Source organism: Acanthaster planci, linkage group LG03 (genome assembly GCF_054643075.1).
Source record: "Acanthaster planci isolate LZ-2023a linkage group LG03, COTS_SCS, whole genome shotgun sequence".
NCBI lineage: Eukaryota > Metazoa > Echinodermata > Asteroidea > Valvatida > Acanthasteridae > Acanthaster > Acanthaster planci.
The window spans coordinates 23,441,809-23,454,495 of NC_141779.1; the positions used below are offsets into that span (position 1 = coordinate 23,441,809).

General features: G+C 39.0%; 1 protein-coding gene across 7 annotated transcripts in view; it reads left to right on the forward strand.

Moving 5' to 3' along the window:
- LOC110990341 (1-phosphatidylinositol 4,5-bisphosphate phosphodiesterase delta-4-like) overlaps positions 1–12,687 on the forward strand; it is a 43,143-nt gene that overhangs the window by 7,503 nt on the left and 22,953 nt on the right. For 5 of the 7 annotated variants that reach the window (XM_087133907.1, XM_087133905.1, XM_087133908.1 and 2 more), the window contains exons 3-6: positions 6,714–6,866; positions 7,226–7,460; positions 7,955–8,084; positions 8,778–8,905. In XM_087133907.1, coding sequence (XP_086990033.1) covers positions 6,714–6,866; positions 7,226–7,460; positions 7,955–8,084; positions 8,778–8,905 — 646 coding nt within the window. Of the gene's footprint in view, positions 1–46; positions 194–381; positions 519–6,713; positions 6,867–7,225; positions 7,461–7,954; positions 8,085–8,777; positions 8,906–12,687 lie in introns of those variants that run through there. The other 2 variants (XM_087133909.1, XM_087133910.1) reach the window with 2 other exon arrangements.

The window sequence follows — 12,687 nt, forward strand, 5'->3', positions numbered from 1 at the left end:
TATTCAGTGGCATTGACACTTGTTTCCTTCATTGAGATGCAAATTTATAATTCCAGGATGTGGGTCCGCGCCCTTGAAATCAGTATTCCATAGAACATGTTTGTTGCTGACATATACTTATAGGTCGTGTTCATTCCGGCTTTGAACATTTTATTCAGTCACTCCAACTGAGAAAACATGGAAGATCATCAAGGTAGGGGATATCATGTTTTAAAAAAGTTCAGTAACTGAACTGTGGACTGTCTTATGTGTGCATACAGATGGTCAAGTTGGTTTTGTTTGTTTATTTGCTATTGGGGCATGATCCAGGATACAAAGTTGCAATAATTAATTTATTTTGTCCGTGTAATGACACGGTGTGCATTCTCTGTCAGCCGGTAGTATTTGGGGAAATATTGATCAGATAAGATCTCTCTGCTGGAACTTACACATGTACATTCTGTAAAACAGTAGTGTAACCGAAACCATCAAACTTTGTGAGGCAATCAAGTTGGAAGCAGTATCGGACATTAGAAAAAGTAAGTTCTGGAATCACTTATTGGATTTTATTCAGTAGTCTGTCTTTACTTGGATGCACTGCACATTTCTGGCATGTAGACACTGTGTTTATGAAGCCAGAAAAATCCCCGATTATAAAATAACGAGACAGCATTTGTGGGTTCATTTATCGTAAAGTTGTTCTATAAACTGAAGGGTACAGCGCAAGTTGTGGGAGTTCCGAGTCTTGCATTTTCCTTGTGTAGCAGGTACACAGGTGTTTGTGTTAGTGCCTGTGGTGTAGCAACTCCTGTGTTGTTTCATTGGGTCAGGAACAAGTGTGTACAATTGTACACAGACAGTATACATGTACATGTGTACATGCCAGCAGTAATTGAATGTACATCAAGGTTCCTTGCTCTAGGTTCCCTGCGTTTGGATTCCAAATTGACATTGTTATACATCTTGCAGGGCTGAATACAAAGGTGTATGTTATTTTTACGGAGTAAATGACCTACTCTACAGGTCACAGCAGATGGAAAGAGTTACCGATGTAACAAGGACACCGTCACAAATTGTGCCCAAACCTCATGGAATCACCCAGATCATCACATTAGTGCAGTGGGTTACATGTATATATCATTTGGTACATGTTTTCAGGGAGGGAATTCGGGTTTGCCTCATGTGGTTCTTTCCTTGCCTTTCATGTCTGCAGCCCGAGTTCAATCCCAGCCTGCTCCACGTTGTAGGCCCTATGCATTCACGGGGAATTTTTTTTGTTCATGGTTACACATTTGTAAAGAATGGGTACTGACATGGGAAACCCTGAAAATCGAAAACTGAGAAAATACTTGTGCTTGCTAAACATGAACTCCGATCAATTGAGGTACAGTAGAACTAGAAGAAACTTTCATCAGCATAATTTCACATATAAGCCCAACCATACGTACACTATTAATTTCACACTTCCCCAGAAATTTTTGAGATACTAGTAAACTCAAACCTGTAATCTTACCTGTAGCTATCAAACTTGGTGTGATTCAGAGTTCCAGAAATCAATTTCAGCTCAAACCATTATTCAGCCTGTGACTAGTGTATGTGGTATCGCTACGTAACAGCAAAGTGATCAATTAGGCTACAGTACACTTCCTTGGCACTGAGGGTGTGAGTTCTCTACACCCCAAAGGTTTAATTTTCTGGCTGTTTTCGGTACTGGACCGGTGTTAACTCTAAAAGAGCCAGGTGTCCTTCCCCCCAGTGAAATACATGTAGCCTAACAGAGCCTGAAAACCAGCAAAAACTGGAGATGACATAATACTTTTATGTGCAGCTCACCTATAAAAGTAATCAGTTACCTGTATTGCAGTAATCTGATTGCACAATACTGCACATGAACACAGTACCAACAAGTTGCTTCCACTTCAGTTATGTATATATATGTACATGTACATTCAGTGATTTATTTGAAATTGTATGTTTTTCTGCAGTTAAGTTTGCTTTGTAATGAACTCAGATGTGTAAAGGAACAAAAACACGTCGGCAGATTTCTTTTTCTTTTTTAATTTTTCTTTTTTAATTCTGTATCTCACCACTTCGCTACAGGTGTACTGGTACCATGCATGTACATGTACATGTATGTACCGGTACATGTACCTGGCCTGAAAAAAAACCCGAACTGTACGACTTGTAAACGTACATGTACATGTACCGTATTGATGTCACGAGCCTGATGGATTGGGTTTTCAGTCCCTCCCTGATTCCCTGGGTTTTACTCAGAGTACATGTACCAGTACATGTTTTTTTTTCTGGGATTTCCCCCACTTTAACTGCATCCCATTGTTTACTTGAGAGCTACATGTACATGTACTGTGCCTAGGACACTTTAAAAGAATCCCTTGGTTTGGTTTACATGTGTATTGCTGTGTAAGAGGCTATCAAAGTGGTTTTGATATCTACTTGTAATTGATAGTACCGGTAGATCAATAACTGTGTATTTTACCGTACTGCTGCATGTACATTTGAAACCGAGAGGTTTTTGTACTCAGATAATCTACAATGTACATGTACATGCAGTTCAGAGCACAAACTCCAATTTCTGCATTTATTTATTCTTTTAATACAATTTCTCTAGGGAAGGACTTACATGTACATGTACACATAGTTTACATTGTACGGTATATTTTCTCTGTACGGTACAAAAAGGTTACACACATTAAGCACACACATGCCATGTAGATGTACCGGCATAAATAAATAACTCTAGGCCATTGCACCTACGATCATAGTGAACAAGATGATTTGTGTTACATGTATTTGGAAGATTTAATTTGAAGATGGAGATATCCTCAGAACAGGTACATGCACCGGTATAGTGCAGATTTGTATGCACAAGCTCAAGAGGTTTCTTTTGTTTGAGAAAAGCAGACTTGGCAGTGACAAGTTCAGAAAGTATTAAACAGAACAAGCAAGTTTACGTCTTTTGGAAGAAGACTAAGTACATTTTTGTTTCTAGAACTTTTGTCATAGTGCTTCATTTACAAAACAGGAAATTTTTTTCTGTACATAATTTTTGTACATACATGTATGTAATTTTCCAATTACTGACTCATTTTCATTTGTTGATGTACATGTACAGTGTAACAGTGGCATACTGTAGTACTGTTTGTTGTAAGACTTGTGCTGAAAATAAACGGAGTGAAACAATTCCATCAAGAGATGAAAAACAAATAACTCTATCAATATTACTCTGCCAAAACCACTCTGATGGCCTCTTACACAGCATTGAACATTAAAATCATTATATTTCTGGTAATGAACCCAAGGATTCCTCAAAAGTGCCCTTGGGTACTGTACACATACATGCATAAATGTAATAACGCCCTGGAGGAGTTCACCGGTACAGTATTAAATGTGGTCTACTGTACAGTGCATGTACATGTACATGTAGGTTCCCAAGCCCATGTACAGGTGTACATGTACATGTACTTAACAGCCGGCTCAGTACGTGTGTGTGCATACAGTGTACTTATACATGTAGACTGTAATGCTTTTGGCCTGTGCTTGTTAATAGAATTTGAGGGAGTGGCATGTTAAATGGGTTTATACTGCATACATTTGTATTTAACTGAGGCATATCGGCTATACAATGTACAGTACATATGGTACATGTACTTCACGTCAAGTAAAATACTGGTACATATGTACGTGACCTGTTCCACAAAAAGGCAGTTTAAGTGACTCAAAGTTGAGGGGGTGGAATTTCTTGTAGAATTTCAGTTGGCAGAAGTAACATCCTTGATCTCTGAAGTTTCAAGTTTTATGGAAAAAAATGTTGAAAGGAGCATGCTGGTTGCTAGGGAGATTTAAAGGGAGTCATCTAAGCTTACATGTAGGTCTGGATACATGTAAGATTTTACCTTTTCAAAGTCTGTTTTCTCAGTTGTGGGACCTTCTATAAATTCAGGGTCCAAAAGTGTGGCATTTTGTGTCCCCAGGCTATTACACCTGACCTATGGAAATATCAGTGACACTGATTTCACACTTTTTCTATCTGTTTAGTAGCTACATGTAAGTTAAATTACTTTCCACTCTTAGAAATTAGAGAGTGTTCTAAAGTTCTAAAATCACACATCAGATGTGACGAGGACACAGAAAACAATTGGACCTCAAATTTCTGACCCTTGTATTGATTTGAACTCCAGAGAAGTAATTATGAAAAAAAAAGTCACCTCCAAGGAACATATTGGACTAATATTAAGCTTTGCCATACACAAAATGAAAGCTTACTCTGTTGGTTTTCCAGACATGCACATTACAGTTTAACTCATGTTTCACTTTTGGAACCGACCTTTTTTCCAAGAGGGTCACACATTGTATGTTATCTTATGTGCATTGCATAACTGTATCATTCGCCTTGATAACATGTGAAATGGACTTTGAATATTTGTATTCCTTTTGCCTTGGTTTAAATTAGAATTAAAAGATTAACATTGATGCATGCATTAGCTGAGGTCTGGTGTGCCACGCACGGAGGCCTGTCATTATTTGTCGCCTTTGATTAATGGAGACTACAAACTCAAATATTCTTGTCAGATAAATGTTATTGCGATGTTTCCTTCAGTCCTTTTTACACGAAGCTGTTAAAGTCGAATTTGAAAAATTGGCTTTAACATTTCATATAGGAAAGAAACCAAGAACGAGTGCCCGCAATGCTCATTTCTTCAGTCCTTATGAAATGAAAAGCGACAACAAAACTAAACCAAGAGAAACCATTTTCAATTGGGGTTGATTGTTTCACCTGCTCTGTTAAGATTTATTTCCAAAGGGATGCCTTAGGCACAAATATAAAAAAGTTCTGCTTGCAATCACATGGCATCTGAAAACCCTTACCTGTAGCAAGGAATTTTTTTGGGGGAGGAGGGCATTGTTTCTTTTCAATGATTCAGTGCACAGCTACATGTACATGTACATCTATGTGTACATGTATCTACCGGGTAAGTGTTAACAGGTGTAATCCTTTCAATGATTCAGTGCGCAGCCACATTGACATGTGTATAGGTGTTAACAGATGTAAAATAAAGCAAGAGAGGTCGAGTGGCATTTGTTTCAAATATAAGGAACAGCACTTTAAGGTGCACTAATTGCGAGCATGTACATGAGTCCCCGACTCCCTCGAACCTTTTGCCCCACATTCAAACTACAGTAGACAAACTTTTTCTTCCTATATACTTCTACATTTTCCCAAAATCAGCCATGTAGGGTACCGGTAGGTCTGGAAATACCGGTAGGAAGCATAACCTTTTTGTTTGGCTAATGTGTATGTACAGTACATGTACCGGTATCTCTCTTTTAGATAACACTGTCGAATGAACTCACTTGGTACCGGTGTGAATAAAGAAAGTAAAATTGTGTGAAGCACCATACTCTCTGTGTGAACAGTTACATTTGTATAAGCAAACATTCTAAAGACTTCAAGGTTTGAAAGCGATCATGATGTACATGTGAACAGCACAGTAAATTAATGAGCAGTGTAATCAATTGCACACAGTAATTGAAACATGCTTCATTGAAGGCTTTTAAAGTCAAGGACAGAATCCATGCATTATATATACATGTAAGCATAAATGACTGCATTACCCCTGGCAATCCGTAACAGAGGCATGAGAAACAGCATATTTCAGTTGCAAATTGCAGAATTTCAGGTGCATGTACGCATTTTGTCAAACCGTTTCCACTAATTTGCAACTTGATATGCAAGACAGGAAAGATAAGGCTGTAATGCTTATACATGTTTGAGCAGTGGAAAAAAAATTATTGCGCCGTTAAATGAAATTGTTCCAAATGGAAAAAAAGTACATGTACACGTACATGCAGGACTTTTCTGTACAGTGCACTGCACCATTGCACTTGGAAGAAAACCTTAACCCAGGGGCTTAGAACTTCACCGGAAGCTGAGTAATGCACAGGGAGAGTTGTTAATACAAATTCAGCTGGAAGAGATAGGAAATGAAGGAAATGAATAACACAGATGTTTCCATGGAAACATATTAAGCAGGTCAGAATTTGGCCAGCGCCATCCTTGCATAAGTTATCCCGTGGAGTTAGACGTGTCGGGGTAATTTAGAAATCGATCAGGGAAACGCTGTTTGTTGTACTTGTCTCTAAACTGCTGGTAGATGGGATTTGTGAGACCTTTGGGTGATACATGTACATGATGTATGTACATGCATAAGGCAATATTTGTACAATATTGTACTTCATGTTTTCAGTGGTGTAATGTAATATACTGAATATTTTCACAAGTGTGTGTGGTAAATTACTTGTTTCATAAATTTTAGGCTGGAAAAACAGGCACGGACATGGAGTGCATACATGTATGTTTTTTTCATCATCTAACCCTACATGCGCTATACACTTTCTCATTTGGTAACCTGTCTACCTGCCTTGAAAACAGGCAAATATTATTCAGGACAGACACTTTTGGAGGGGTGAAATTTATAATGCCTGTTTTATTTCAGAAATCTGAAATGCTTGAGAAAAAAAATTACTAGTACTTCTACATTTCCATCCCCAACCCTGGGTACAATGGAAGACATGGGCTCTGGTACCATATCATCAAGGGGTATAAGTTTGGCAAGTTTTGCCAAGGGTGGACCGGCAGTTTGTAGTATTGCTTATTTTTATGTACATTGTGTGATCTTGAAAGAAGATACTATATTTTTTCCTTTTTTCTGTAGTGAATCCAGTACTGCAGCACATGCAAAATGGAACCAAATTCATCAAGATCAGAGAGAACGGCTCCAAAACCTACAGCCGTTCTTTTGCCCTGAGTGAGGATGGGCTTACCCTCGAGTACCATCCTAGCAAGAAGACATCATCCCGATCAAAGAGTAAGTCCTGCAGCCAACAGAAACATCCTGGCATGTTGGACATTCTGAACACATTTTTAAAGAGTCTTCTAATGAAAAGATTTTGTTACGGTGGAGAGGGGAGACAGTATTTTCGTGTCTTTTTTATTATCTTCCTAATCATTTACATGTAATATGAGTAAAGGAACTAACCAAATACATGTATAAAGAAAAATTTAGTAGGGAATTTTAAGGGGACAAAAGACTTAAACTTCTTTTGGGGATTGGACAAGGAGAGGAAATTGCACCAACAATAATTAAAATTTTTAGATTGATTTTGTGGAACTCTGAATGAAATTCCTATTCCTGAAGAAGATGCCATTCTTTGTGTCTGTTACCAGTCCCTGTTCAGGACATTCATGAAGTGCGCTCTGGCCATGAGACAGACACCTTCAAGAACAACAAAGTCAAGACCAAGTACAGCTCGGATCTGTGTCTGGCGCTCATCGTTGGGGCGGAGAACCACACCATCAACCTGGTCGCCCCGACAAAGGAGGATGCTCGCATGTGGGCCCAGGGACTCCGATGGGCCCAGAAGAAGGCCCAGAACCTCAACATCAAAGACAAACAGGCCGCGTATCCTTTGCGAACCAAAAAAAAATTGGCAATTGAGGTCAGGGGTCATAGGGCACAGAGAAGGGCAAGAGAGGGAAAAGAATTTCCTTGCACCTGAATAGCTTTAGACTGGAGCCACGATGACTTGGGATTTACTTGTGAGGGCTTGAGATGACTTTGGGGGACTTGAGATACCGGGTAACTTACAGTGACTTGAGATTAGTTTTGAGAACTTGAGATGACTTCTTAGGACCCGAGGTAACTTGTGGCGACTCGAAATGACCTGTGGGGACTTGATTTTAATTTTTTGTGCTTTAAACTTTTTTCCCTAAAATTGCCTGCTGGCTGTTTACCGGGGACTCACAAAGAGTGAAAGGGGGAATACGCGATGTACTGTAAGGCCATGTCGTTGTGCATGCCTTCCTGTAGTTTGAGTTCAGTAACTAATTTTCCTGTTGTTAACAAGTAATAAAGTTTTCACTTTTTGTTGATCCTTGACGCGTTTCAATCCTAAGCTGGATCCGGGAAACCTTTGAGAAGGCTGACAGAAACCAAGATGGCTCTGTGGACTTTGAGGAGTGTATGAAACTCCTTAAGAAGATGAACGTCAAGATGGATAAGAATCATGCCAAGAAACTCTTTGAGGTACATGTACACAACTCTTTCATGTTTCAAATGACACAAAGCACTGGTGCTGTGTCTGTTTCAGTGTAGCGGTATTTCTCAAACTTGTCAATTTTGTAATCAATTTTGAATGTTCTTACGATGCATGTTAAATGTGACTTTGTTTATAATGTTTAATGTATTACCATCATAGTTCTCAAATTTGGCAGGGTCCCTTTTCCTTCTGTTCGTTACTTCTGCTTTCGCAGCCCGTCCCTTTCCCTAGACAAACATTTCTCCCAACCTACATTTAGATCTGGTTGTGTTAGCCTGCATGTACATCCCATTGACTTGGTACCATAATGGTTACTCTGTATGCAACCTTTAACCATTGAAGTGGTTGTTTAAAGGTCTTATCTGAGAAGTGGCTTCTTTTATTCAAGAACTTTGACACCACCATTTTTATAGCAACAAAATCATTATCAAGTGCCAACTTTACATCATTTTGTCATAGATAATAATCTCGTTAGTTCCACACATGCTGCCAGTAATTTTGACATTTACTGCCACTGATGTTGACTCATCCACTGCCCAAACTTGAGGGTTGCATGGTAACAGATTACTGTTTTGTTTGAATTCAACTCCCTTCATTTCAAAAGTTGAGTATGTTTTTGTCTGAAAAGTGCAACTTATTGGTTAAACTTTTTCTTTTTTTTCTCCTCCGGTCCCAAAAAGACTGCTGATGTACATACACATCAGGATGCTAAAGGGAAGACCGTCACCAAAGCTTTGGATGCAGAAGAGTTCATCAGTTTCTACCAGATGGTCACACGCAGACCAGAACTTGTCAAAGTCTTTCAAGAGTGAGATTTCTTTCTACTTTCTCTCTGCTTTAATTTCCCCATTTCCCTTCTATTAATTCTATCATTTTCTAACAATTGCAATGGTTATCCTGATTTTTCGAAACCAAGTCTTATCAAGAGGTACATGTACCAAACAGTTCAGCTATTTAAATCAGCAGCAGAGTCAAATTTTGAGCACAAACAATTCATTGTCCCAACTTGCCCAGAACTAGGCCAAAGCATTTCATTTATAATCCAGTCTTTTCTTGGGCAATTCTTTAAAATTCCTGTCCATTCCCAGCAAAATGTGTGAACATCTATACCCATACAGTCCCCAACACTTTGGCAGGAATATAAAGATCTATTCGCCAGTGTTAAAGATTTGTGAAAAAAAATGGGGGTTTGTAAATTTTGTGCAAGCAAAATCTACCTGTTCTGAATCATCCTGCCTGTCCTCAGGTCAGGTGGACAGGTGGCGAGATGGGACACTGACTAGACCAATTAAAAATACACTTTTCGAGGCCCAGTGGTCTGTAAACTTTCAGTAAAAATCCAGTAACCCACTAACCCTGTGTGCTGATACCTTGAAAAACTTGCTAGTACCATGTTTAACCAAATGCCCCACTGATTAAAAAGAGGAATTTATCAGTTTTGCTCTTGACCGTTTTATTATCAAAATACTAGTACAATTGTCAGCTCTGTTGTTAGATGTCAAATGCAGAAAAACTGCCATGTATTTTGGGAAACCAAACCATTTCTGTACATAACACAGATTAATTGAAGAAACTTTTGTGCCACAAGAGCCACAGATATTTCTTCCAAGAAATACTCTGTAGCTATTTCCAAAGTTTCAGAAAGTGACTAACTAGTGAATGTTAAAAAAAAAAGAGAAAATTTCAGTATAGCAGCATCAGTCTCAGGGCTGACATAACAGTGTGTATGTGGTTTGCTAACAATTAACTGGTACTTTTCAATAAATTGATGCATCCAGACCAGGTAAATGACTTTTTTGCAGCCTGTAAGTACAATTTTCTGATCAGGCTTATCTGAGTATTTGAATCAGTTGTCATTGTATGCCCAATAAGACCTTCTGCGTTGTGTGGACACTGTAGAGAAGGTCTCTCCTAGCGTTTGAAGAATTCATCAGAAAAAAGCATATATTCTTTGACCTTAAAAACAAAACAATTCTGTGACTACACAGCTGCACGTCATTTCAACATCCCTCTTGCTCTTCAAGACCTCTATGGAAACTTTTTCCTTCATTAGCTCTAAGCAAACCACTCCTTTGTTTTTAAGAAACACGCCCTTAGAAAGCTGCACAAAAATGCATACCGATATGTTTCAGAAGCAAATAATTTGTACAGATGTACTGCAGTTTTTCTACAGCACCACAGCCTTTGAAACACGCCCCTAAGTATTCTATTTTAGAAGTCTGTAAACAGCGTTCCTGATCGTTGCAAGGTTGATGGTTAAGGACATGGTTGAAGCATCCCATTCAGTGTCACGGTGAGTGGCCCTGTTGGAGTGATTCATTGTGGGGGTTTGTTGTGCCCTTGTAGTCTTAGTTGAGTGACTCCAGTACGTGGGCAGAGGAGTAATGAATGCAAAATTATATAGCACCCACGGTTTCCGCAGACACCTAGGCAGCTCGTTTGGGGTTTCCTGCTCAACTTTGGTTGGCTGGTTGAGAAGTTGATGGTACAGGTAGTTGTATCAGAGCAGAACTTGTCGGATATTCAACATTTGGCTAAGCTTGCTCCCCTAGCAACAACAGAATAAATACTAAACCCCACGCAATTCTTTGACGAGTTTACCGCTCAAGGTTACTTACTACATTGTAAATACCATGCTTGAGAATCAGCACCTACATTTCAATGTGTTAAGCATACACAGTTACAGAGAAGCTACAGTGCAAGCAAAACCCACCTTCATAAATGATAAGGTCTTAGCTAAACACTCATTTTCAGTGTCAACTTTCTTTGTCTCTCATTTGATTTGAAAACAGCCACCACACCTTCTGTTCATCATCCCCAGGAATTCTTTCTGAAGCAGGCCGTTCACTCTTTCTTGCACATTGGTGCTTTTCGAAATATTTCCAATTTTTCATGGGCATTAAGGTTTTCAAATAAACCTACGCGCATTCCACATCAGGGGATAGTTGCCTTTACCATGTGAGGAGACTGAAGTTCAAGGACTATTAACAAACTTTCAATAGTTTTATTGTGTTCTTCAGCGTCGGTTACATTGCCTTGACCTGAGACAGATCCATTTGGACAAGGATCGCCAAAGAAGTTTTGCCCTTGGCTTACGATCACCAGACCCTGCTATTTATAGCAATAGGAACTTCCAATGAGTCACTAGGCGTATGTCGGGTTACAGTTGTCACAACAAGCCCTCATGCCACCAGATGGGTGTGTCCGATTGTGGGGGAAAAAAGCTTGGTGGATGTTGTTTAGAAACATGAAAGGGGGGGATTAAAATGCAATATGGTCATAGTTAACTTTATAACCCACAAACCTGATGATGTAACTTGGTTGGCAATTAGCCATGTACACGTATATAGGGGAAGGGCTTAGAAAAAAACTTGAAGACCTTACCACGAAGGATTAGTTACCTCAATAAGTGCCATTGTTGTTCTATCAAAATTTCTTGTCAACATGTTTTTTGAATCTATCGATTATGCTAATTTTGAAATCATCATACAATATTTCTTATAATCAGTTTGAATTTGGTTCAAAGACACATGCCAATTCTCATCAAATATTTCACAAGTTGGACTGCGAGCCCTTAATGTGTAGAAAGCTGTAACAGCAATCTACCTTTCCTTTCTCTTCTAGAAGCCATTCATTTCACTGATCTTCAATTTGCCCATCTCTCTGGGCTGATATAGACACACACATAATTTGACAGATGGTATCTGTTGTGGTGGTAGGCACTAGAAACCAGAATACATGTACAATGTATTACATGTCGTTAGTGGACTGACAATAATTACTCCCTCCTGAAAACTCCTGGCGCCACTGTGGTTGTGCAGGGTCCCGGATGATCATACTATCCACATTTGTAATCGAGAACACTCTGGAGATTAAGCAGATCTGCCCAGGCTGTCATACCACATTGAGGAGACAATTTCTTTTATTGGGATTGGCGGAAGGAGTTATGGGACATAACTCCCCGTCACATCGTTGGTACATGCAACATTTATGTTTCGACATGTGTAGTCTCTGCATCTACAGAAGGAGTATTTTTGTTCGTATTTATTTCCTACTATGACAAATGTAATTGAAGGAATGGAAAAGACAGTATTATCAAAAACAATTGCTAGTCAGTTGGTTTGTTTTTTTTTCAAATGCTCACATTTAACACTTGTTTATAAACACCTTGTTAGGCCTAACTCACACATTTATCATCTGACATCCTTTTTATGGTATTTGTGTCACTCCCATTGTGTGGATGACATCATGCGTTGCGAGACATGCATGTACATGTACATAGCATTCAGGCGCACCCCTTCAGCAGCAAAATCAGAGGGTGCTGCACCCTGCTTGTTCACTGTTATGGCTGTAAATGAATTAGTGAGTGCATAAATTTTCATGTAGTAAGAATTCTTGTATAGACCAATATAGCAATAGCTGTCACACTTGAAAGAAACAGCCATCCATTTGTGCATACATGTACATCTTTAAGTCTTATACATCTCTCATGTTGTACCGGATAAGCACGTAAATATGTAAGAGATCATCTCCCCCATGTCCCTTCTGTAACTCTAGTTTGATTCTTCGCCATGTTTAATCCTTTTGTAT